This window comes from Budorcas taxicolor, chromosome 11 (assembly GCF_023091745.1).
Source record: "Budorcas taxicolor isolate Tak-1 chromosome 11, Takin1.1, whole genome shotgun sequence".
Classification (NCBI taxonomy): Eukaryota; Metazoa; Chordata; class Mammalia; order Artiodactyla; family Bovidae; genus Budorcas; species Budorcas taxicolor.
Genome location: NC_068920.1, coordinates 35,241,121 through 35,268,846, shown reverse-complemented (window position 1 = coordinate 35,268,846; position 27,726 = coordinate 35,241,121). Strand labels below are relative to the sequence as shown.

Here is a 27,726-nt window from a genome sequence, read left to right as displayed (position 1 = left end):
TTTTATACCTGAAACTAATATACCAGGTCAATTATATCTCAATTATATATATAAAAAAGAAAAAGTAAAAATGTTTAAATTAGAAGAAAATAGATAATGAATATATGAAGAAACAGGTTAGCCTCAAAAACAAAGTAATGTAAATTAGAACAGAATTCCATATTTAGGCTGTGAAATAGGCATAGATTTTTAAATGTGAAATATTAACAGGAGAATAGTAAAAAGGGGCATTTTCAGGTATTTTAGCCAGGAGTATATTGGTACAACTTTTGTAGGGTATTTGATAATGTAAAGCAAAAACCTAAAAAAATGTTCTACCCCTGGGAATTGTTCTAAAGAAATAGAGAAGTACTCAAAGATCCACGTACAAGAATATTCAGTGTGGGAAAATTGAAAATATACTGGATTTCTAACAGTAGAGTAATAGTTATGTACCTGTTAGCATGTATTTATGATAAAACCTATGTAGCCACTAGAAATTATTTTCCAAGAAAATTTAATAACTAAAAATATCTTTTTCATAAATTCTGAAAATGTTAAGGTACAATTCTTCATATAAAGCAGAATGTTCCTTTGATGTAGATAGAAACATACTATATACATGCACGTATATATTTGTGTATATATATATTAATGTATACTTGGAGAAAAGCCTGAAAATATATGCAAAAAATAAATGCAGAATCTCATGCAGGGCCCTCATGGCAAATCTATTGAATCAGAGTCTTCCTTTTTATAAAATTTCCAAGTGATTCTCCTCACATGAAAGTCTGTGGTGTACTGCTTTAAGGAACATTCTAGAATGTGTGGGACATGAGAAATTTCTCATGAAATCACAGCGGGGCTCACTGGACACATTCTATTTTCTAAAGCTAAGAAATTCAGTCAAGTACCCTTGAGAAGTGATTGGGATAAGAAGATCAGAGCCTTAAATCTCAGAGCTGCACTCTCTTGAAGCTAAGAACTGTGCACCTCATCTCCTGCTCTGGAGGGTCTCTTGGCAAGGCTAGGGATGGAGAGACCAGGAAAGTGAGGTCCTTTCAGGTCAAAACTCAGCAGCCGCTGCTTTGGGTTGACCTCACCAAGCCACTCATAAGAAAGCTGCCTGCAACTCAGGGTTTCGTGCAGGCTTTCACTTACTCAGCAAAACAAGCTAGTTTCCTGCATTGAGGTGAATGGTATTAGTCAACTGACTACCGGAGTGCCATGCTCGGGGAAAGCCCAAGTGAGTGTTTGTCAAATGTTCCTGGCTTCCTCCCACCATAATTTCTCCCCAGCTGTTTCTACGAGGGTCGTTCATTAACCAGGGATCAGCAATGTTTGCTCCTGGACTTTCCCCCAGTCCCATGCAGACAACCCACAGAGTTTTGGGGGTGGTGAGTGGGGATGAAGGAGCTTGCCCCAGAAAGATGCCCTTGCACTCCACTCTTGGCTCTAGGTAGGGATGACCAACCCCTGAGACAGTGGCCTAAATCTGATGCATGGTCCCAACCTAGTCTGTTAAAGGAAATCACCTTCCCAAACCATCCACATGCAAGAAACTCACTCCAGATTCTGCTCCACAAAACGTTTTGCATTTCTGAGCCCTTCTCCTCTGAAGATCATATCAGTTCTGCTGATTTAATCTCTCAGTTGTGTCTGACTCTCTGCACCCCATGGACTGTAATGGACTGTAGCCTGTCAGGCTCTGCTGCCCATGGAATTCTCCAGGCCAGAATACTGTAGTGGGTAACCATTGCCTTCTTCAGGGGATCTTCCCAACCCAGGGATGGAACCCGGGTCTCCAGCGCTGCAGGCAGATTCTCTACCATCTGAGCCACCAGATTTAGGATCCACCCAAACTCCTGGACTCTTCCACAAAATCCATCTCCTCTGATGCAAAACCCACTTCTATCTGTCTCTCTTCTGGCCTCTCTGCTTGCTCTCGTGGCATTTCATTCAGCAATTTCTGGAGAAAACTTTTCTATTGTCCCCTTGAATGGCTATTTTTATGTACTTTGGCTTTTTAAACTGAAAAGCTTAAGTGTTTGTTCCTAATCTGCTCTCTGAATCTAAAACTCTTTAGAAGAGACACCCATGACTTCTGCACACCCACATGTCAACAAAGACACCACCCATGGCTGATGCTCAGTGCATACTTACTCACTTGACTTAATTTGATGGTCATACTAGTGAGCTTCTTCTTCCACCCAGTTTCTTACTAACTGAGGAGGATTAGAATATGCCACACAAAAGATGCCACTTTGGCAAAAGGATTAATTTGAACTGAAGGCAAACTGAGAAACAGCAGACTCAGGAGAAACTCTCTGCCTTTCCCTGTTTCTGTCTAAACGTGCTCGACTCTGTGTGATCCTATGGACTGTAGCCCACCAGGCTCCTGTATCCAGGGAATTTTCCAGGCAATTTTCCAGACAAGAATATGGAGTGGATTGCCATTTCCTATTCCAGGGGATCTTCCCAACCCAGCGATCAAACCAGTCTCTTGCATCTCCTGCTTTGGCAGGTGTATTCTTTACCACTGCACCATCTGGGAAGCCTTCTGTCTAAACACCAGGCATTAATTTCCCTTTGTAAAGGTAACATAGATCTCTATTTGTAAAGGAAATTCACATATTACAAAGAGGGGGACAGCTCTTATGGATGGAAAAGACACCAACCTGAGTCAGCATAACAAAGCCTACTAAATTACCCTTATCTTTAATTCACTTCAGTTCAGTTCACTTCAGTCCCATCATACTATGTTGATTTACACACCTGTGCCACCAAAGAACCCTGCGTCTTAGTTTAGGTGTCACCACTTGGGGACTGCCTGTATAAGGGACTGATCCGAGGTACTGGCAGTTCCATCTTCAGTTCAGTTCAGTCGCTCAGTTGTGTCCGACTCTTTGCGACCCCACGAATCGCAGCACGCCAGGCCTCCCTGTCCATCACCAACTCCCAGAGTTCACTCAAACTCACGTCCATCGAGTCGATGATGCCATCCAGCCATCTCATCCTCTGTTGTCCCCTTCTCCTCCTGCCCCCAATCCCTCCCAGCATCAGAGTCTTTTCCAATGAGTCAACTCTTCCCATGAGGTGGCCAAAGTACTGGAGTTTCAGCTTTAGCATCATTCCTTCCAAGGAAATCCCAGGGTTGATCTCCTTCAGAATGGACTGGTTGGATCTCCTTGCAGGCCAAGGGACTCTCAAGAGTCTTCTCCAACACCATAGGTCAAAAACATCAATTCTTTGGTGCTCAGCTTTCTTCACAGTTCAACTCTCACATCCATACATGACTACTGGAAAAACCAGTAGACGGACCTTTGCTGGCAAAGTAATGTCTCTGCTTTTGAATATGCTCTCTAGGTTGGTCATAACTTTTCTTCCAAGGAGTAAGCATCTTTTAATTTCATGGCTGCAATCACCATCTGCAGTGATTTTGGAGCCCCCAAAAATAAAGTCTGACACTGTTTCTACTGTTTCCCCATCTATTTGCCATGAAGTGATGGGACCAGATGCCATGATCTTCGTTTTCTGAATGTTGAGCTTTAAGCCAACTTTTTCACTCTCCTCTTTCACTTTCATCAAGAGACTTTTTAGTTCCTCTTCACTTTCTGCCATAAGGGTGGTATCATCTGCATATCTGAGGTTATTGATATTTCTCCCGGCAATTTTGATTCCAGCTTGTGCTTCCTCCAGCCCAGCATTTCTCATGATGTACTCTGCATAGAAGTTAAATAAGCAGGCTGACAATATATAGCCTTGACGTGCTCCTTTTCCTATTTGGAACCAGTCTGTTGTTCCATGTCCAGTTCTAACTGTTGCTTCCTGACCTGCATAGAGGTTTCTCAAGAGGCAGGTAAGGTGCTCTGGTATTCCCATCTCTTTCAGAATTTTCCACAGTTTATTGTGATCCACACAGTCAAAGGCTTTGGCATAGTCAATAAAGCAGAAACATGTTTTTCTGAAACTCTCTTGTTTTTTCCATGATCCAGTGGATGTTGGCAATTTGATCTCTGGTTCCTCTGCCTTTTCTAAAACCAGCTTGAACATCTGGAATTTCATGGTTCACGTATTGCTGAAGCCTGGCTTGGAGAATTTTGAGGATTACTTTACTAGCGTGTGAGATGAGTGCAATTGTGCAGTAGTTTGAGCATTCTTTGGCATTGCCTTTCTTTGGGATTGGAATGAAAACGGACCTTTTCCAGTCCTGTGGCCACTGCTGAGTTTTCCAAATTTCCTGGCATATTGAGTGCAGCACGTTCACAGCATCATCTTTCAGGATTTGAAATAGCTCCACTGGAATTCCATCACCTCCACTAGCTTTTTTTGCAGTGATGCTTTCTAAGGCCTACTTGAGTTCACATTCCAGGATGTCTGGCTCTAGGTGAGTGATTACAGCATTGTGATTATCTTGGTCGTGAAGATCTTTTTGTACAGTTCTTCAGCTTTCCCCATATACCTACCCTCCCACTATCTACTTGCCCTAAAAATTCAACACTCCCTCCTTCCTTTGTCTAGTTATGTCTCTACATTTATAACTCTTTGTTAAAATGGTATCTAAGCCACTGAGTCTAATTGCATCTTTGAGTGTTCACGTCTTTTCTGCAAAAGCCTCTGTATACACACATAACAAATCCTTTCTCTGGAAATCTGTTTTTGTCTGTTTAATTTGCAGGACCCAAGGTACTGAATCCAAGAGGGTAAAGGACAAAGTTTTTCCTCTCCTTCATTATTTTCAACTTCTAGTAGACCAGTAACTTATGAAAAGTCTTAATTAGGACTTCCCTGGTGGTGCAATGGATAGGAATCCACCTGCTAATGCAGGGGACGGAACATAGGTTCGATCCCTGGTCCAGGAAGATTCCAGGTGCTACAGAGCAACTAAGCCCCTGCTTCACAACTAATAAGCCCACACATGGCAGCTACTGAAGCCTGAGCCCTAGAGTCTGTGCTCTGCAACAAGAGAAGCCCATGCATGTCAAGGAAGAGTAGACCCTGCTCACCACAACTAGAGAAAGCCCACACAAAGCAATGAAGACCCAGCACAGCCAAAAATAATTAAATTTCAAAAAATCTTAGAGAGGGATACTTTGGCGGAAAAAAGAAAAAGCTTACAGGCACACAACATTGGTTTCAAGTATTTAGTGAATTTTTTAAAGGGAGAGGAATCAGACAGTCACTAGAAGATCATACTAAAGCTTGATAAACATCTGTAGTGACATTCCAGAGAGGAATGTTGCACCGGGAGCTCTGTTTGAACTGGACCATCTCCGTGTTCTCTTCCAATTTTGGAATCTGTCTCAGTCTTGGGAGTAGAGGTGTGTGTGAGTGCACACATATTTGTGAGTGTGTGCATATCTGTGGGGGTGAGGAGTAATGTATCTTCAGTTTTTCCCCATTTTTCTGAAAAGCAATTTGAATCATTCTAAGTGCCGTCACTTCATGTTTTCCATGAAAATACAGATTAAGCAGAGAAAAAAAAAATAGAGGCGGGGAGGACCAGAGAGAAAGCCACTGAAACCAGCACACTTCGGAGAAATGTGTCACTTTCACTCCTGTGTGGAGTGACTCAGAATGACAAACGAATCTCAGGTTCTCCTAGTGTTCCTAGAAATGCTGTAGAACCACAAGATGAAATGGGTTTCCCATGAGAGACAGTTCTTCATCTTTGCTGAGGCGAGGGGATGAAGGATGCTTGAAGAAGAGGGTGGAGGAGAACGAAATCAAGAGAGAAGAGGGGAGGGAGGCAGGAAGGACAGTGGAAGGGGCGAAACAGAGAGGAAGTGCTTCCAGTGGGCAGAGCTCCTCCCAGATCTGCTCCATTGTACTCATCCAGCAGGAGATCAGAGGAAGGTGGTGGGGACATGGAGGGAAAATGAGGACTCTTGAGAAGGTTCTTGGCCACACAGACCTGAGCACTTACCTAAACTGGAGAGGAAGCTGCCTGTAAATTGCACATGACCATGTGCATTACGCAGGTTTTATGCCAACCAAGAAACCAGAGGGGACCTCATTGCCAGATTTCCTATCCTGTGATCCTATCACACCCACAGGTGTCCTGAGCACCCCTTCACCTAGCACCCAGGTTAGATTATACCTTGGCTTTCTGCCTCCATTGTGACTTTCAGGAGTAATCTGACTCAACCCTCTGACTAACGAGGGTGTTGGATGGTTTTCCTACAGATGGACCCAGCAAGTGAGCCTTGCCTGGATCCAGGCTTCCCACTAGTCTCCACCTACAAATGAAGGGATCTCTCCAGCTCTTCCAGGGCTGTTTTCCTCTTTAACAAAATGCTACGGGGGGAGGAAAATGATTATAATATTAGTAGCCTTACATTGTAGATAAAGCCATACAGCTCACAAAGTTCTTTTCAAATATACCACTGTATTTGAAGCCCACAACAAACCCATAAATCTCTCCACTTCACAGGTTAAGACTGCAAGGAAGCAGTCATGTTTGACTCTTTGCAACCCCATGGATTGTAGACCACTAGGCTCCTCTGTCCATGGAATTCTCCAGGGAAGAATACTGGTGTGGGTAGCCATTCCCTTCTCCAGTCAAAAGTCACACAGTTTTTAAGTAGCAGAGCAGAAATTCAAACCCAAGGCTCATGATTCTGAGTCAAAAGAAGGAAAAATAACTTCCTCCAGATGCAGGCTGGAGAACATGTGAAACCCAGGCTCCCAGGGCCTGGTGGAGAGTGAGGGGTTGTCAGAGGATCAGACTTGCAGGATGAGCAGAATCTTCTCAGCCATGCCTACCCTGAAGTCAGGACATCTGAGACACTCTGCCTGTTCTCTGAAGAAGATGGGAAATGAAGCCAGTCTTTCATCTTTTTTTTAATTTTAAATACTTTTTAGCCTTTGCACGTAATCTTACACACATTTATTGGAATACCAAGATAAATGAACATGCAATCAGATGGTTTCAGTGACAGCTCTTAAGATGTCTCACTCTACCAATTTATCACCTCTGGTTCTCAAAGATTGTAAAGTGGTAGACAGTTGCCTTTTCTGCATTTGTTATGTGTAATGATAGGAATAACTTACCAATTACTAACTCTAAATTGCTAGTGTTACTGAAGGTATGATATGAAAAGAACTTAGAATCTTAATTCTCTCCCTTGAGGGAAAACCGAAGAGAATGAGGTAAGAGTTCATTCTAGTAAGTAAAGAACAAGGCAGAAACCAGCATTCATCACCGAGGCAGCAGACCAGAAAAAAAAAGAAAAAGAATTTATTAAAACCAATTAAAGTGAAGTTAAATAAAAATTAATTTTATTCTAATTTTTTTTTCTAGGAATTAAATACAATTCCCTGAGATAGTGGGAAACATCCTGGAGTTCCAGTCACAAAATTGAGAAGCACAAATACCACTAACCTTAAAAAATGTGTTTAACAGGATGGTAGACTCATTCTGACCTGCCTCCAAGTGGTACCAGTGCTAATGTGTCTTCTGGGTAGAACTGACCCCGGTGTCTCATGCATTACTGGAAGGGACCTCAGAGATCATCACCTACTTCAACCACCTCCTCTTCCAGATCAAGAAACCAAGCACTTCCCTGTAAGGAAGTGGCTCAGCCAGCCTGGCACATGAACTCAGCCACTTACTGCCGGAAAGGAACTCAAGCTCAGGGTCCCTGCTGCCCAGTGGGGGGCAGGGTGTATGTGTCTCACTTCCTCTGCCAGCTTTAGGCTCTTGGGGGAAATTACCTGACCATCCAGAACCAGGGCACGATGCCCCATCTTTCAACTCCCCTCCCGTTGAGTGGAAGTGGTGGCATTTGGCTCCTGGGGAGAGAAGGGGGATGCTCGGGGAGGGAAGGACTTAGTCGGTATGAGGATGGAGTAGCTGGGGAGCTGACCTACAGGTGACCCCAGCACCTGCCTGATTCCACCGACTACAGCCTCTGGGGAAACCTCACCCCAGAAAAAGTCTGGAGTCATTAGGACAATGGGTGGGTTGTAAACTCAGGGAAAATGAGAAGGGTGCAACCTATGGATTCTTGGTTTCAGGGAGTCTTTCCCCTCCTTTCCTTCCTCATCCATGTTGTCCTGATGATCCCACCTTGCAGGGCTCTTGTGAGGCCCGAGGTGACACTGTCCACCTTAAGCAGACTTTGTCTCTGGGAGACAGCCAAGAGCCCATTGTCATACACCAAGGCAGGGGTCCTCCCTGTGAGACGGACCTGGGTCAGAGCTATATGGACTTGAGGACAGGAACCATCAAGGAAAGCTTGGAAGGACCTCCCTGGGGGCCCAGTGGTTAAGACTTCATCTTCCAATGTAGGGGGTGCGGGTTTGATACTGGGTCAGGGAGCTAGGATCCCACATGCCTCCTGGCCAAAAAACCAAAACATAAAAACAGAAGCAATACTGTAACAAATTCAAAAAAGATGTTTAAAATGGTCCACATGAAAACAAACAAAAAAAATTTTTTTTAAAGAAAGGAAAAGCCTGGAAAGGCAGGAAAGAGGACAGAGCTCTGGGACTCCACATGGGGAAATCGTTTTCAACGATTTCAGTCCAAGGATAGAGAGTCTTTTTCACACATCAAAATGACTCACTTTGTTTTAGTGAAATTTGGAATTTGCGGTGATAAGGGCAGAACCATTTAATATTTCCCCGCCGGCTAGCACCTAACAGCTGCCCTCAGTCACCTCACAAAGGTGAGGTGCACCCTGCAAAGGCAGAAGTTAGCCCCATTTTACAGATGAATTAGCAGCTCAATACTTGAAGTTACTTGCTAAGTGGCAGAGGACTGAATTCCATCCACATTGACCAACTGTCTGTTTTGACAACTCTCCTCTCACGCTGACATGTTGTTTATCTAGGAGGGTTCAGGAATAAGGTAACATAAAATCTTTCAAGATGTAACTGATTTCTCAAAGACCCCCAAAGTATTTGACCTCTTTTAGACGGCACACATAAATGGAAACAAACTTCTCTTTTGGAAAGAAGTGTTTTTTCCCCTGGTAAATTTGGGCCACCTCTGCCATCTCTGTGGCCATAGCAATGCCCTCAGAGGACACTGACTCACAGACCAGATCCCCTCTGCCCAGCAGCCTCATTCAGGTCCTTGTAGCTGGAAGAGGGGGTCTCTGGGCAAGAAGTAAGAATTGTTTCCTTTAAATGCTCAGCAATGCTCTTCTGTTGCTACAAGTTGGGAAACAACACACACACATTTTTAGAAACTCAACGCAGAGATTCACTGAGTACCTGAGTCAGGTTATTTTAATACGGGTAACATCTATTTTGACAGCTGATACTCTTCTACCTTCCGTTCTTATGGCTAAATGTGGGATTACAGCTGTTGCCGAATCACCTCATTCACGTAATTACTCTCCCACCCCGTGCATGCCTGTTTCATCAGGTGTGAAGGAGAGAGGACAAAAGTCCACTGACAAAGCATTTGGCCTTCTAAGAAATGCTCCCCTGAGACCTTAGCTCTTCTCCCTACAGCGCCACATCAGAAGCTCCCACCTCGTCCTGACTCTCCTGGCCCCTCAGTTCCTTCAGCTCTCATTTGCATATATCTTGTAGTTTTCACCTCTTCACTGACACATTAGACATGTATGTATATCCCCAACCTGGAGTCCTCCAGAGCATCAGGTCCGCTATTTTCACCCGGCACAATATGAGACTTGCTGCCAGTCCTCCTCTGCTATCACTGCTCACTCCCTGGACTATACTCTCTGGGGCTCTGCCAACAGAATTTGATACTTCACATCTGTGAAAAAAACATGAAGATAAAACTGAACTCCCCACTACTGCTTCACAGCCTCAGGGTGACAGGGCCCCTCAGCAACAGGGGGAAGGAAGCAACTCCCAGATCTCACAGCTGGGAACCCACACCACCTCTTCTCAGGGCAGCCTCCAATCCATGCAACCCAGGCCCCCCATCCAGCCACAATGTTTTTTTTCTTTTTATTTAAATAACCTCAAAAGTTCCTCAGAAGCTACCAAAACTATACAGAGGATATAAGCCTTGCCCTGGACCCTCCACTGACTTCTGTGCAAACAAACAGACCCCAAGGGCTGGACACCAGGAGTTAGGAGGTTTCACAAGAATCCTGTAAGGGGATCTCTTAATGGGCAAGAATTCACCGGTTTTGAGGGTCTGACATACTGGGTATTATTTTTGCATGAAGGGGCTTTGATTCCTGTTCAGAAGAGCCATGCAAAGGGTCAACTCTCCTGGACGTTCACACACTGGCCTTCTGTGGCCGCTAAGCTATTCTGAATTGGCAAGGTTTGGTTTGCAGTTTTAACAGATAAATGCTGATGTCCTTGGGGAAGAAATCAGCCCTGAGAAGGCCTAATCCCCAGAGAGCACAGCAGCCTGCTGCCACCTATTGGTGATGCGGTGCAAACGCAGGCAGCCCATCGCACAGGGTGGAACATTGGAGGAAAATACAATGAAATGTGTCCAAAAAAATCACAGTATTAAGGCCACGTGCAGAGTATAAAGAATGAGTGTTTATTTAATGTCTTGGATGTTTGGGTCAAAACTCTATATGAGTCTTAACCGGTGCTACCGCAAAGCAAGCTTTCCAGGCCTGAGGACTTGCCTCAGAGTCTTCCTCCATCAGCACAGAACCACCAGAGTCTGTTCTAGACCAAAGTGCTCAGGAGTGGAAGCCAACACTGAAAGGATGAACAGAAACCAGCTGTGACCCCCTAACATACTCAGAAGTTGTGCCGTCTACAGTGAAGAATGGTGTGGCTTGTTTGGGGCGGGCAGTGGGGGTGGGGAGGGACCCTTGTGGTTAAGTCTTCTGCAGTGAAGACGCATTGCCTTGGTCCCGTCCACCTTCTCTTGACCCCACGGCAGTTTTCCTGACCCGTCCTCAGGCTTCCACCAAGTCCTGACTCTGCTTGTCACCTGTCCTCCATTTCAGTTCAATTCAACACTGACATTCAGGGAATGAAAGCAAAGGCTGGGCTGGGGGGAGGGCAAAGAGGAAACTGGAAGGAACTTTCTTGGCTGGACCCCACAGTCCAAAGACGAGAGTCCTCAGATGAGGAAGACGATGCCCTCGGAGACCATGACCTGGTTGTCGTCCTGCATCCTGCTCAGCGCAGCCTGGATCTCCGCAGCAGAGAAGGGCTCTTCGTTGTCTCGGTTGACGGATTCCGTGAGGCGATTCATGCCAACCGATTGTGCATGAGCTTCCCGGAACACCTCTAAGAGGGCCGCCTTGAAGGCCTTCAACCTGCCCAGGACGGGAGAGAGAGGGTGATGGAAGAGGAAGCCGCCACGACGACGTCAGAGCCCATGAGCCTCAGTGTCCCCTATAGACTGCCCCTGATGGCCACTCCACACCCAAGCTTCCCCCTCAAAGCTAAGCGGTTGTGTTACAGAGCTTCCTGCCCATGGAGAAATAACAGCATTTTAAAAACCAAAGGCCACTGAGGATGAGGGAAACTGGCGTCTGGACACTGTTGGTAGAAACGCAAACTGGGATGGCTGTAGGGAACTAGGTTTAAAGAAGGTTGAGAAGTGCTTGCAAACGAGACTCTCAACCAGGGCTGAACATTCTTGCAAACGAGATGTTCTGCCCAGTGTAGGGAACTAGGTATAAGGAAGGTTGAGAAGTGCTTGCAAACGAGACTCTCAACCTGAGCTGAACATTCTTGCAAACGAGATGTTCAGCTAAGAATCCTGTTTGTTCCCGTGGGAAAAGAACATTTCTTGCACACAAGGATGTTTCTCTGATTCCTCAAAAGGAACAGACCCTGGGACAAAACGGATTCTAAGTTGATAAGGAAGTTCCCCAAAACAAAGTCTTAGCTGCAGTAAATAAGTCAAGGTAAAGATTATCTCGCCCTGCGCCTGCGCACTGTATAGTCTCTGAATCATAGTGCTTGGCAGCTCGCCCTGTAGGTTGTTGTGCAAGGGATATAAAATTAAGCAGCTGTAAGAAGCAAGGGTTAAAATATAAAGATTTAAACCACTCTGCAGTGTTGGTGTTTCATTCCGTCGACAGCAGATGGCATCTTTGGGACTCAAGTTAGCCACATGTGCTATAATTCTGAGGTGCATCTCCTGTGACTCTGGGAATCCATTCCTAGAAACTGACCCCACAGCTCCATCCTCACCAAAGCAATGACATGTAAACAGCAGTCTTAGGGAAGTCAGACATCCCTCATTAGAAAACGCAAGAACATACACACTCATACTATGGAAACCCCGCAGTCATTGAAGTGAGACCTCCAAGATTCATAGAGTGCTTTCAGATATAGTTCATTCGCTGTCCTGGGGGCTGGAGTGACACTTGATCTTAATGTTTCCTCCTAAATAATTTATGATGTGTTTCAACTTTTTTCAGTGAAGACACTGTGTATGTTAAAGTATTAAAACAAAAAAGCAAACCTTAGCCATGGAGCTCCTCTGGTATCCAGTAAATAAAAGGTTTTTAGATAAAACTGTTTCTGAATCTCTACTGGTAAAAACTGATTATCTCAAAACAAATGACAACCATCCAGTGAGAAGAAAAAATACACATATTTTTTAAGTATACATACATAACCTACTGAGAAGGCTCCAAGGTTTCAGTGAGACACAAATTCTATCCTTGCTCTAAGATTCCTCTTCCTAACGGCACAAGGATATCAGGTTTTAAATTCTCACAGAGAATTATGAAGCAAGTGGTAAAACCTAAACAACCGGAGATTCTAAGAATGTATGAGTTCTTTACACAATTTTCGTAACTTTTTTCAAGCTTGAAATTGTCATCAGAACAGAAAACATTCTAGAAACCCTTGGGCCTCTAGTTTGGAGCTCTGCTGATAACAGCTTGTTTCCTACCTCCAGGGAAGAGGTCCTTCCCTGCTCACCTGGATTCACTCAGCTCCACCTTCTGGGACTCCTTGGTCTCCTGTGAGTCTGTCGCCTTTGGAGTGTGCACTTGAGGGGAAAAGGTTACAGAGAGCAGAGGACAAGGTGAAGCCATGTCCACGACCCGAGGCCCCTCTCAACCCCCTGAGCCTGCAACCCTGGGGGCTCACGTGGGGCCGGCCAAAGCAGCTTCAAGAAAGGCTCCGGTCAGGCAGGAGCTCCCGAGCCCACGGGATCTGGCACGCTCACATCAGGGTTGGCAAAGAGCATGGTGCACCAAGGAGGCAGACGAGGGGGCAAAGCTTATTTCCAAAGTTCTGAGTTTCCTCGATTCTTGGACACAGGGTCCCAAGCAGGGAGGCGGGTGGGAACCCACGAGCAAATGCGTAACACAGAGCATTAAAGAGCCAGGAGACCTAGACCACCTTTTTACCAGTGGAGGCTGCTCACTCACCTTGAGGCATTTCCTCCTCCGTGTTGGTGAAGTCATAGGGGTCATAGGAGTCCCCTTCCTTGGCATCCGAGGGACTGGTCCTCCTCCTAAAACACCAATAGTCCAAATGGAATGCTGGGCCCGGCCTGTACAAACCGCTGCCTTTTCTCAAAGAGACCAAAGGTCCACGGTCTAGAGCACAAGCAGACCCTGCTTCCTAAGGCTCTCTGCCTGTCGCCCACCCTCAGAAATTCAGTCTCAGGCCTGAAACGAGAATCCGGAGGAAAGACTTCGGACATGTGAACCCAGCAGTCTCCCACGGCTTCTCTAGCAGGAAAGAAGCCCAAATCCTCACACAGAGGACAAAGGGGCTGTAATCCTCTGTCCAAGTCACCTCCACCCTCCAACCCTCTGCAGCACTGCTCTGGGCGACCCTTCCTGCAGCCTTGCCCCCTCACCCACACCCTCCTCAGTCCCAACCAGAGTCTTTCATCTCCTTCCTTTGCGCCCCATCCAACCTCTTCGTCTTCTGCTCCTGGTCCTCCTGGCTCTTCACTTCATCTTCCGCATCCGATTCATCCTCACTTGGCTTCTTACGTTTCTTCTCCTTCTCAAGAACCTAGGACCAAGCCACGTGTGGGTGGGCGGGAGGGTCATGGATGCTGGGGACTGAATGAAGAACAGTCCCACCTGCCCGACCACCAGCAGCAGCAGCAGAGACCCCCCCTGGGTCTGATGCCCTGGCCTCACTCATCCCTGAGCCCAGGACCAGGGGCAGGGGGTCGGCTGTGACCCATCTTTAAAACTGCTGGGAGCCATGTGCCACACCCTTCTCAGAGCGTGCACTCCAGGAGTGTCCACTGAATACTGAAGTGAATGAGAAAAAGTCTATCCCATAATGCTTAAGTGGAAAAACAAGCCATTTCTTTGTAGATTAGGTATTTAAATTTAAGACAACTCCCACGTGAGCAAAGAGATTGTCAAGAAAAGCTCATCAGACCCACAGTTGAACCCCCAAGGGCTACAATCCATCCGACTGGTGGGTGGGGAGGACGAGGTGGAGAAGGGAGTCGAGGCCTCCAGGCCCACTGTGTCACCAGACAGACACACACTGTGTCACAGCAGCAGACATGCGGGAACTTCCAGGAGGAGCGGAAGGGGTGAAGGACACCTGAAGAGGTTGCCAAGAGGAAGGCTGAGACTCTGGAAACACTTGCTTCTTCAAGAGGCAAAAGAAGGAGCAGACAGAGGAGCAGTCAGCTGAGGTGCCACTCATCAATGAAACCAGAATCTTTGAGACCTCCAGGGGCTCTGACTTCAGTATTTTAAAGCCTTCCAGCTGGTTCCGACAGGCACCAGGGCTGAGAATCACTGGAGAGGGAGGGCACTGGAAAGGCCGCTGTTCTCTGCCAGTGTTCCAGATGCCAGGGTCAGCCATGCGTGGCTGGGAGGCCGGAGCGCAGATGACCCACTCAGAGGAGCTGTGGGCGCTGCATCTGGGCACTCACCTTCTTGAAGTAAGCGTACTGGACGAGCTCCACAGCCTCCTCTGCATCCTGCAGGTCCACGGTCTTGCTCATGCGGGCCTTGGCATGGGCCGTGGCCAAGCGAATCAGGGTTTCCAGGGTCCGGGCTGTCACTGGAGACGTCTGGGGGGAGAGAACAGGTGAGACCATCCTCCAGAAACCCCGCAGCGTGCCCGTCAAACCCACCTGCACAGAGAGAGAAGTCCAAGCCACCTAGCCAGAAAAACTACATAAAATTCCCAAAGAAAAGTAACTGGGGAAATGTAACAGAGGGTTGAGGGAGGGGGGACGAGCTGAACAGGGAAGAACTCAACCAGGTGTCTCCCGGCCAGAGGGAGGCCAGGCCTGCCACACGCCAGGACCCCGCTGTTATGTTCAGTGTCAGCCATTAATAACCCGGAGCAGCTTTAGAGATGAGGAAAAGGGGACTCGAAGAGCTTCAATACTTTGTCCAGAGTCACACCCACATGTAGGGGAGGGGGGCGGTTACGAGAAGGGTTATCTGAGGACACTTTTTCTAAAGTGGGGTGAACCCACTGAGGCCCAGATGACGGGCAATGGTATAATAGGAAGCCCTTCAGGCCAGAGAGGAAAAGGGAAGGAATCACGACACTAAAATGATTCCAGTGCTCCTGGCGAGCAGGCACTCCGTCCCCAGCCTCATCCTGAGGGGCTCCGGGCCCCACTCTCCGTGTCACCGTCCCCCCAGGCGGGCTCACCCTGGCGGTGTCCGAGCTCATGCTGTCCTGACTGCGCAGGCGTGAGTACTCCTCCGCGATGTAGGCGGCCGACTCCTGCGTCAGCACGGGCTTGATGATTTTGGCCACGTGGATGTACTTCCGCATGAACGCCGCACTCACCATCTTCTCCCTGGAACCCCACACACACACACACACACACACACGTGGTGAATGTCACTCCCCTGCCCTAGCCCAGGCACCTGCCTGGGGTCGTGGCCTTGCCCCTCCTCGGGGAAGTCAGGGTCATGTGACAGGGCAGACATGGCCTGGAACCCAGGGTCACAAACCCCTTTTATACAGGACGTGTACAAAACTCTCACGGGTTTTTATTTAATTCTATAGTATTACTTAGGCATTACTTGTGATGAAGGTAGTTTAGGTGTTATCTGTCCTACTTTAACAGTGGGAGAAGTATGGCTCAGAGAATTTTACGTGGACTCAAATTTCATTTTCTAACTCCAAATTCTACATTCTTAAACCAGTATGTTTCAAGATTACAGTGTTTCCTACTGCACCACAGACAAATATAGAGGAATGCCATGGCTACGCACTCCAGTATTCTTGCCTGGAGAATTTTATGGACAGAGGAGCCTGGTGGGCTATAGACCACAGGGTCACAAAGAGTCGGACTCAACTGAAGCGACCGAGCATAGCACTCCTGCAGGCTCTGAGCGCTTGAGCACAAGTCTCCTTTATCCAAACCTACCTGCAGACTTTCTCGTGTTTGTGATCTACCATCCCCTCAACATGCGCTCAAAGGGCCGTGTGATTTGTGCAACACTTCACATCATGAGTAACAAGACACACCCACCACAGGTTAGGCGGGTCGTCAAAGCCTTCCATTTTAGGAAAAGACCAGAACCTAAGCTTGATCACCCACAAACATTGACAAGGCGAGTGACCATGTAAAATCCTGCAAATCCAGAAAACAGGTTCCCATGATGACGACTCCAAGCATAATCTTGGCCTGGGCAGCTCTAACGTGACACAGATGTCAGGTTCCCTCCAGGAGGAGGTGTGGCGAATGCTTACTTCTTCTTCTTGATGCCATGCAGAAGGTTGTCATGCTTCTCGTAGATCTGGGTGTCCTGCTGGTCGTCAGGGCTGAAGTTGGGATCGTCCGTGGCCAGGATATCCACAGCGCTGCCTAGAGGCATAGCTGAAAAGCCCAAGTTGGGAGAATAGAAAGTAAGAAAGAGCTGAACCCCAGAGAAAAATCGCTTCTTCTGAAGACAGGCGAGACTCACAAAGGAAGGACCCAGAAGGAAGCAGACACATGGGCCCCACAAATAAAGAGGCCATTTGGTCCACAAGAGATGCTCAGAGGTGCTCCCAGACCCCAAAATGGACAAGCGACACACCGCAGGAACCAGGGAGGTGAGAGCGCCTTCCACATCATCCCAGATGCCGCCACGCCCACTGCCCCGGGCTAAGCCTGGGCGCGGCCTGTGTCTGGGCGCCCCCCTAGTAGTCCGTCCCCCCCGCCTCACCGTCACCATCCTGCTCTCCGGGTGCCCTGTAGCGGTGCATTCGGAGGACGTGGTCTGAGATCTCCCGGTCCTGCTCGGGATCCATCTGATCCAGCATGATGAAGAGGAGGTCGAATCGGGATAGCAGCGAGTCCTGCAGCCCGATGTTCTCCATGGGGGTCTTGTACTGATCGTACTGTAGGGGGAATACCAGAGAAAAGGAGTGGGGAGACAATGTCAATCACAAGAAAGAACAAGAAGGCCACATCAGCCATGGAGTGAGAACAGAAGACCAGACCCTCGAATACAAACCGAACAAGCAGCAAAGAAGTAGAGCATCTCAAAGCTTCTAAGAAATGGAACTCATCTCCTCTGCGTGCAGCCCTTCCCTCATCTACCTCTGTGACCAGAGCCCCAACCTCCCAGCTCCAGTGCCTCTAAAAGGCCGAGTGTGGGTCTCAGAGCCAGCCTCCTCCTTCTCAAGCTTTACTCTGCTCTCACTCCCAGGCAGATCAGCTCTGGAAGATGAGTCCCTCTTCCTACTTGTGATGAAGACATGATGAGCTGGCTAAGCCAGAAACACCTGAAACCTTGGGCCTCCTTACTCAGAAGGTACTAGATAAAGTCTCAACAAAAATGGGTGATAATCTATAAGCCACAGTATCTTAAGGACCCAGGGAGGTTTTCCTGGGATTCAAGAATGCCCATACTCTTATCCTTCAACTCCAGGCCTACCAGCCGATGGCTCCCCACAGTCAGAGGCCTGACAACCTCTCAGGTAACATTAATGATCCTGAATGCGTTCACATTTCAGGACCTGCCATTTTCTCCCTACATTTGCCAAATAAATCATTCAGAATGACATATCACATGTTACCATTAATCTAAAAATCATACGCTTCTCAGCCCACACTACCCCATTAGAACCAACCTATGGAGCCTTCCTAAACCACAGCCCCCAGGAACCCCAATCCAGAGATCTGGATTCAGAGACTCTGGGCTGGGGACTGAGCACCTGTATGTTTAAATATGCCACCAGAACAGGTGTTTCCATGCACTGTGGGATCATAAACTGTCAGAGCACAGCACGGGCTCTGGCTTCAAACCCTCTCTGTCATTTTCTGGTTTGTGACTCAACCAACTTACTTAACCTTTTGTGCTTTTATTTTCTCATCTGTAAAATGAAGATAATACCTCCCCTCCCTCACACAGTTAGTGAATGAAAGGAGATACTAAATGTAAAGTGTCTGTAAATATTAGTTAACAGTATAACAACGGTATAGTCTTTAAAGGGGGTAAGTTGGCAATCTCTACCATAAAAATGCATGTAACTGTTAATCCAGTAATCCCATTGCCAAGTATTCATCCCTAAATGTTTAACACAATGCACATTAAGGGGTATTCACTGCAGCTTCAGTCGTAAGAGCAGGCAGGAAAAAGGGAAAACACCGAATGTCTAGCAGGTGGAGACTCGCTAAACATCCATATCATATGTCCATACAATGGAATAGTAGACAGCTGCTTTAAAAAAAAAAAAAATCAACCCCCCAAACTAAGCAAACCCCAAGCTGCATAAATATAAAAGATTACGCCTAAGCACATCACAGTCATACCAAGAAACAAAGACAAATAGATTAATTCTTAACAAGGAGAATATGTATTTACTGGCACAAGCTTAAAAAAGTTTTGGTTTGCTGAAGCACTCAAGAGCTGTCAGTGGTTTTCTCTTGGGAAACAAACAGGAGAGAGAAGGCGGGCTATTAATCTCCTTATTATATCTCTCTGCTCTGTTCATAAACCCTTCCACCACCTGCGTATAGTACTCTTATTTCAATGTCAATATCAGTTACCTGGGTTGTGATGCTGCAGGTCACTTTGGTTTTCTTCCTTGTATTTTTAAAAATGTGTTTTAAATAACTTTCCAGGGGATTCTGATGTGGATGAATGGGCGAGGAACCACTGTCCTAAACCAAGGGCAGTAGCAAGATGATGAACTTACTGTAGTCTGTGGTCTGGGTGACCTGGAGTAAACTCCACAGCCCAGTTACTCGGCAAAACCAAATGAAGGTGAGGACAGCAGGTGAGTGCCCGACTCTACTCACCCTGCCGTAGACGGGGTTGGCAGCTGCCAAAACACTGCAGCGGGCGTTGAGGCGGGCGTGGATACCGGCCTTGGCGATGGTGACTCGGCCCTGCTCCATCACCTCGTGAATGGCCGTGCGGTCCATGTCAGACATCTTGTCAAATTCATCGATGCAAACCACGCCTCGGTCAGCCAGGACCATGGCCCCGGCCTCCAGACGGCGCTCACCTGGGAGGTGGGGAGGGAAACACACACACTGCCATCCAGGTTGTGGGGGACAGGGGGAGATGCCAACCTACTTCCTAAGCATCCTGCACCATCACTTGAGTGGGGGACTGCAGTGAAGAGGTGTCAGCTTCTAAGACTCAGAGCAGACCCTGGGGTCGTCTAAGCTCCGATCTGGACAGTATTACTTGTCCCACTTTGATACCTAAGCAGCCAGCCTCCAACGGCCTTCCTTCACAGATTTTCTCTTTGAGCCTCATCTTCTTCAAGCCATTTCCCAACTAGATCTCTGTTCTCTTTTCACTGGCCTTCAAAACCTTTCCTCTAATGTATAAAGTAGTAACAATCTTCATTTTTATCTCTCTTCAAATGTCAGAAGCTTTCTCCTTCAGAACTCTGACAGCCTTCCAGGAAACATTCTTGTCACTAGAGGGCCCCCCATACCATTTACATCGTTCACTCACTGTTGCCAGATACTCAGTCCCCTCCAGGCAGGCCTACTCTAACCTCTCAGGTGTATCTTCCCAACACCAGCCAGGGCCCGGAGCAAGCTCAAAGCATCTATGCTCATCTCACCGCCGGACCTCTGCCAAGGACCCTTCCACGCTTACCTGTTTCCTGGTCTGTGGTGACAGCGGCTGTGAGACCCACACCGGAGGAGCCCCGGCCGGTGGTGGGGATGGCCCGCGGTGCCGTGCACAGTACATACCGCAGCAACTGGGACTTGGCGACCGACGGGTCTCCTGTAACGGGATGGGGCAGTGGTGACTCTCGGAACCCCCCACCCCCACCTCCAGCGCCCCAAGCCAGTGCTGCTTTTCTAGCACAGATCTTGACACAACAGAAATATATAGGAACAGGTTATTTGTGTTATTTTTTTCAATTTTTCCTTTACCATTCCTGGAAAAATAGACATTAAAAATTCAGAGAACCCAGAAATAATAAAGACATAACTTTAAAAATTCATTTCAGACTTCTGCCCTTTAAAGGAACTGAGACACAGCTAGGTACAGACACATTAACAGATGCCAGATTCCCGCAACCACACCCCACAGGGGAAGACCAGGCGGCTATACAAGTCCCCACACCATACCTATGAGAAGGATATTGATGTCCCCACGGATGTGGCTGCCGTTCTCGAGGTCTCGCTCCACCCCACCCAACAGCAGGCAGAGGATCGCCTTCTTGACATAGTCATGCCCGTGGATACTGGGCGCCAGCGACCGGGCCAGCTGGTCAAAGATGTCCTAGAGGAGGGACAACCATGGCGTGAACAGCCCGAGGAAACGCCCTGAGGTCGGATGAACCGGCTTCATACTTAAGGCCACAGAAGATGCTTGAAGAAATATTCTGTTTCTAATTATAAAAGCTTCTTCTCCAAGACTTCCACACTGATTGCAGCATTATCAAGACAGACACAGAGAAAGCCTGGATTCCAACTCCTGCTTGGAGCTTTATTTTTAAGGAAAACAAAAAAAGTGTTTCCAGGCCCAAAACATTTGGGGTTTAATAAGAATGTGTACTGCACTTCAGCAGTAACCTTTGCCACACATGTACATATTCTGTTCAGTTCTAAATATGGGCATTCTGTCTTTAAAGACAGAAATTTTTTAAAAAAAAACAAGAGAACTAAAACAAAAATAACATTTCCCATTTAAATAGTAATCAATGTATCACTGATACATCCCATATACTTTGTACACTAATATTCTAACTCCTATTCTAATATTTATATTAGGTTCACTTAATATATGGAGCACAACAGAAATATTAAAGAAAAATACCCTTTTGCTTACTGACTCAAAACTAGAAGCTGGCACCAAATACTTCAGAGAAAAAGCCTTGACCTTCCTCCTGATCCAAGACAAAGATGGCCATGCCTAAATAAGACCCTAACAAATCTATCCCCACCCTCAGATCCCCAGAGGACGCCACACCTTGGAACGGGTTTTACTGAACTTCTTGATCTTGGCTATGTCCTCAGCGGAGAAGGAAGGCTGAACGTCCTTGCTCATCTGTTTCACGTTACAGGCAATCAGGACAGTCCTGGGACAGAGAGGAAAGCATGAGGCTATTTTCGGTTGCTAATACCGAGACCTTCTTAGGCTCCTAACCTAGAATGGCAAATCAAGAAAGAAAGGAAGTAGAGGGGAGGGAGAGGTGGGAGGAAAAAGGGGGTAAGGAAGAAAAAAAGAAAAGAAAAGCTGTTCTGAATTCAATCACTGATTCTCTTCAGCTACACTAGTGGTAAAGAACCCGCCTGCTAATGCAGGAGACATAAGAGACATGGGTTCAATCCCTGCATTGGGAAGATCCCCCGGAGAAGGAAATGGCAACCCACTCCAGTATTCTTGCCTGAAGAATCCCATGGACAGACGAGCCTGGTGGGCTACAGTCCAAAGGGTCGCAGAGTTGGACATGACTGAAACGACTTGGGATGCATGACACAAATATGCTCATGGCGCCTCACCTTGTGAACCTAGCCCCTGATGACCTACAGAAATGAGTGTACTGGAAGGAGGTGGAAATATGCGAGAAACCCCAAGGCAAGCCAGGAGGCTGTAACCATGAGACCAGTAATTTCAGCTCTTAGCAAAAGACAGTTCATCTTGCAGGCAGGCAGTGTGCTGTCCATCTAATGCAACTCTCAGGACGATGGCAAATGGGAAAGACTGCTACCAGAATGCACCCTGCCAGCTGCATTCCAGGCACCTCAGGACGGACCATGTACCTGAAGGTGCCTGAGGTGTAGCCTCCCTTCTTTCCAGGAAGGCAGCGGTAGGTCCCCACCACCTGCACCCGGTCACCAGGCTTCACTCTGTCCACCAAGTCGTCATCCAGGATGACATCCACGGAACGGGGAAGCTGGCCGGCGGGGGCCTTCTCCGGCATTTCCTGGATGGTGATGATCTGGTGGTCCTTGTAGACAGAAAGGCCGTATTCTGTCTCAAGGGGATTGTTTTCCTCATCCTGGAAAAGGCACATGGAGCAGCGGTCACCTCAGCCCTATCTTAGAAATGCCACACACTCGTTTTTTATTAGCAACAAATGTAATTCAGATACCCTCACAAGATTAGTATCTAGGAACATAAAGCCCCAAGTACCTTCTCCAGTTCTTCACAATCCTGTCCTAGTAACAAACCATCAAATGGAAGGGATGATCTACATACAGCCAGAAGGGACCACGGTTATATTAACACATTCATATAAGATTGTCACTTCCTCTGTGCTAGGTCTCATTATTTCCACTCCTAGATTAATACCCAACACAAATGTTCACCCAAAGCCACATATTACAATGTTCATAGCAGCACTACTCGTTATAGCGCCAAACTAGGAAAAATCCAAATGCCATCAGCAGGATGGTTAAATAAGTGTGTTACATCCATACACGTGAACACGACACAGCAATGAATGTATGGAGTGCACCTGTACACATGGATGAATCTCAAAAACATACACGGAACAAAAGAAGCCTGACAAAAACAAATGTTAAACATAAAAACAGAGAAAGCTACTTGCAACTGCGGTAGATGTCAGGATCTCGAGGGCAGAGTGGCCTCAAGAGGGACTTCTTCTGAAGGCTACTAAGATGCTGCTTCCTGGTGTGGATGGTTGATTTTACGGTACAGTCATCTTGTGAAATTTCCCTGAGCTGTACACTCGGCGTAAGCTTTCCTGTCCATCGTGTGTGGTACACACTGTGCTCAGTCATGCCCGACTCTTTCTGACCCCCTGGACTGTGGACCACCAGGCTCCTCTGTCCACGGGATTTTCCAGGCAAGGATACTGGAGTGGGTTGCCATTACCTTCTCCAGGGTTCTGTATATTAAACTTGAATAAAAAACCTTTTAAAGTTTTACTTCCTTGCCATTTACGTTTTCTAAAAACCCAACAGCTATCATATAACAGAGTGCCTACTATGTGCAAGGCACTGTGGTCTAACTTCACAAAATTATCTTGTGGGATCATCACCACAACTCAGTTCCCAAAGCAGGCCTTTTTCATATTTTAAAGTAAGGAAACTGAATCTGGGAGAGGTTAAAGAAGTTCCCCCACGGTGATCACCAAAGACCATGCTCTTAAGAATCATGCTGGATGGTCCCCAGAACACCTTGTCTGGTGTATTTCAGGTCCCGAGCTAAGAAGTTTGGCCACAGCAGTCAGGAGAGTTTGGCGACAGCGTCAGTCAGATGAGAGTCTCATCTTGACTATTTTTTTCCCAATTCTAACATAAAATGAATTTGACTGGAAAGGGAAAAGGCTACTGGGAAGCAATTTGCTACTGTTACAGTTATCCGTACATTCTTTGTTTAACTGAAAAACTAGAAATGGAGGTAAAGAATTTAAGACAAGAGTACTGATTGGATGATTAGCACTGGCTTTTACCTTTTTGTTCTAACAGCAGGAAAATGATTTCCTTATATCCCCCTCCTTCACCTGTATCAATTTTGTTTTCTACTGTTAATTACATTGTATATTTATAGTTCTTTGCTTACTGTTGTGCATATACTGGCAATAAAAACATTACTTGAAAAAAAAATCTGATGGCAGGGACAGAATGAGTTCAGACATCAAATAATCAATATTAATCATCTTCTTTTGTCTCGTTAAGTAAGAAGGCCTTACACCATCCTCAAGTCAAATCAATCTGAACACCAAGACTAAAATCATGGTCTACGCCAACCTTCTCTCAAACCCAGAGTAAAATATTCTCAAAGATTTCAGAGTAACGTGACTGCATTAAGTATTTTTCCATATTACTCTAAGTAGATTATGAAATCATGATACTTTAACTTTGCTAAAAGATAAATGTACATTAGGTGACCTTTTTCCTTCCTTCAACTCTTTTCTAATTTTCCAAATTTCCTAAGAGAATATTTTCCTTAAAAGAAAAATTGTGGACTTTTCATATTAAACTATGGCTAGCAATCTTCCTTCAAATTAATCCTTACTTTTCACCCTATTTACATCTAGAGGAAGACTTTAGATATTACCTAATTACTTGCATTAAAAAACAACTTTGAACCCAACCTCTGAAGAGGTCTGAGTAATTCATTCCCCTCACCTTGGTGGGATAGACAGAGCTGGAAGGAAAGGCCACCAGGTTGGTGAGATCAGAGTAACGTCGCTCTATGGTCTTCTTGGTAGCAGGACAATAGTGGACACTGCGGACGACTTTGGGACGAACTAGAGAGCCTAGGAATAGAAAGTCACCCAACTAAACAGCAAGAAGGGGATCTGACCCAGGCAAGTCCATGATGACTCCAAATTACGTTCTTCCAACTAGTCAGGCTATCCCAATGCTAACTGTTAATTCATTTTTATATTTACACACAGAATAACACCATATCCAGGTAAAACCTTAAAGTACCACTGATCCCGACCAAGCAGCAGGAGGAATTCAGGGTCAGAATGAGGAGACTCATTGCCAAGAGCCAAGACTCCTCCATTCTCGGCAGATTCACCATTCCGCTGGCACAGGTGGTCACTCAAAGCTCCCCTAGTTATTGTGCAAAACTTGCGTTTCTTCAAGTTTCACCTGGTAATTTCAGTGCTCCACCTTTTTCAAGCCACAAGCTCCCCAAGCTCAAAGAAGGCAATGGCGCCCCACTCCAGTACTCTTGCCTGGAAAATCCCACAGATGGAGGAGCCTGGTAGGCTGCAGTCCATGAGGTCGCTAAGAGTCGGACACGACTGAGCGACTTCACTTTCACTTTTCACTTTCATGCACTGGAGAAGGAAATGGCAACCCACTCCAGTGTTCTTGCCTGGAGAATCCCAGGGACGGGGGAGCCTGGTGGGCTGCCGTCTATGGGGTCGCACAGAGTCGGACACGACTGAAGCGACTTAGCAGCAGCAGCAGCAGCAGCAAGCTCTCCAACCTATTCCACCTCTCCTGCCTTCCATACCCCCAAGTCTACCCCACCTCCATTCCGCGGGTCTCCAACTGTAGCCCACTTACATTTAGTAACAATGCCCTCCACACAGACGACACAGCTCAGGAAGCAGGAGGTAAGGGTCCGAGGAGAGACATGCTTGGAGCCGAAGCTGCCCTCCAAGCCTATGTAGAACTCCTCGTACTGCTTGGCATACGTAGCATCGATGGAGGCCACAAAATCCTTCAAGGCCCGCTGGAAGGCAACCAGCTCCTCAAAGGCATTGCTCAGGAGGCTGCAAAGAATCATCAGGCAGAGACCACAGATTTCAAAAAACTTGACCCACAAAACAGAAGTGGACGTTCTTACTTGATCAAAGCTTAGGAGTGAAAATCTAGATTCTACTTTCTCCTGCCATTCTACAAGGCCCAGTAAAGTACATCAGAGCTGCGGGCCAGTTATAACTCAGTGATGGGGAAATGATACTCAGCGAAGAAGTAAAAAACATAGAAGCAGGGGAGGGTGATGTACTTCCAGGTCCTCCCCTGGGAAGCTTGCTCCAACCTGGGGAAGAGAGAGGAGCCATTCTCACTCAGAACTAGGGATGCGCGCTTGGAAACTTACCGGTTAGCCCTCTTCTCGTTTTTCCTACGCAGGTCATTCACGTTGACAATCAACCGGTACTGGTTGTCACTAATCAGCTCCCGAACTTTGCTCTGATAAATTCCCTGGTCCTCCTGCAAAATAACCACCACATGCTACAGCAGCTCACAAGTTCAAAAACTGGATGTTTCTAAAGAGAGGCAGCTCTCACAGCAAGATAAATATATCGATCTCTGTGGCAGACCTGAGCCCACATTTTCGCTCATTAGCTTCCGATTCCAAATGCACCCTGAAAAGCCAGTGTATAAATTATAACGACTTCTTCACGGTTATTATTCCTATTATACCAACAGCTCTTCTGTGCCCACGCATCACTTCTCAACTTTTAACGGGGAATTAAAATGAGCTCCTAAGAAGTCTAAAAAGACAAGTAAAAACCTTGTCAAAATGTAAATTAAAAGGACTTTCAATATATCAAAGTAACTTTCCGTTGCAGAATCTTGTATTTAATTAAAATATTTTATTTCCCTATCATCTGCATAACAGAAAAGGAGTTCTCATATAAGGGACCTAAGAGTTGGGAGCCTTAGTTACATTTACAAACACAGCACTATCAATCCAAGATGCTTTATCAATATTCCATGGCTGTCAATCCTAAATTGCCTATAAACTCCCCTTTATTTGCGTACCAACCCTCTTTCTCCGCTTCCCATCAGGTATGGAAAAAGAAGGCAAAATTAGAAAGTTCTTTTCTCCGGGTAGGAAGTCAGTCACTAAAGCCTGAGGGCCTATAACGCGGCGGGTCACTATCGTTTTCCCGCGGTCCTTCCCCCACTCTCCCCCCAGATTAAGAGAGTAGGGAACGATCTCTAAAAGGTCAACGTGGGCTTTACACTTGGTTTGCACTTGAAGAAAACCTGTTGACTTTCGCGAGACCTAGCCACCATTTGTACTCGAGAGAAAAATCACAGAATCGCTCTTAACCACTGACTCCGCCGCCAGGAAAGCTACCAGATTTAGGCGGAAGGTCCCAAGTAGCAGCCCCTCCGCCGCAGCCTGGAGTCCGGCGGTCTCCCTTGGCCCCTAGTGTCTCCGCGGCCTTCCTCGGCTCCTGCGCGGCCCCTGGGCCTCCGAGCGCCCTAATTTCGTGACTCGGCTCCTCTCTCACCTCGTCGTCCAGGAAGTCCAGGTAGTCTCTCTGCGCCTCTCGCAGCTCCACATCGTCCAGCACCACCGTCCCCGCCATGCTCGCGGCCCGGGAATTTCTGCGCAGAGAGTCTTTGGCTGGTAAGCCCCGGCGCGAAAACTTCCCAACTTTTCCCGCCAAGAAAAGTAACCTCAAGGAGGGGGCGGGGTAGCGTGGAGCGTATGTACATTCCGATTGGCTGGTTTTCTTACGCTACAACAGCGAGCATCCAATCGAGAGCTGCTTCTTTTCCGGGTTTTCCGCGCCGCGTCTCGCGGTGGCGGGAAATGTTCCATCCGGCGCCCTCCCCTCTCCGCCCTTACTGACAGGAAAGCGGGCCAATTGGACGAGAGGATGCTCGCGAAACCTGGTCATTGGAGAGCCCGCGAGACCCAGGAGCTGCATTCTGGGAGTTGTAGTCGTCCCCCTTTCCCCTGTAATTTTAGAAACGTTGGTGGTTTTTTATCTCAAGTTGTGGTTACCTGCCCCGCTAAAGAGTGAAGAAACTCAGCTCCGCTATTGGACTGAAAGTAGCTTAGACGTCGGAAAGCAGAGGTTTAGAACGCAGGGCGATAAAAACATAAAGGCAAGTCGTTTAAAAAATATATTCAAATCAGTTGTGTATGGATATGTTTTGCAGTCAACCAGTCTCTAGTGGTATCCCGGGGGAGAAGTGAATTTCGAGAATCAGAGGGGAAAACAGAATCATAACATCTTTGGAGAGGTTCTGTAGTTCAGTGACTCGTTTGCTAACTGAAT

At 46.9% G+C, this 27,726-nt stretch overlaps 1 protein-coding gene across 1 annotated transcript; it reads right to left on the bottom strand.

Moving 5' to 3' along the window:
- Positions 1-10,447: 10,447 nt before the first annotated feature.
- Positions 10,448-27,263, bottom strand: MCM3 (minichromosome maintenance complex component 3). The gene is given in 18 exon segments (XM_052648079.1): positions 10,448-11,198; positions 12,823-12,892; positions 13,278-13,363; positions 13,775-13,875; positions 14,765-14,905; positions 15,502-15,652; positions 16,555-16,681; positions 17,013-17,187; positions 19,094-19,302; positions 19,911-20,042; positions 20,393-20,546; positions 21,237-21,345; positions 22,031-22,269; positions 24,368-24,498; positions 25,265-25,473; positions 25,803-25,915; positions 26,950-27,125; positions 27,128-27,263. Coding segments are annotated over 18 exon segments (2,658 nt in total). The 3' UTR covers positions 10,448-10,999.
- Between the last annotated feature and the right edge of the window lie 463 nt (positions 27,264-27,726).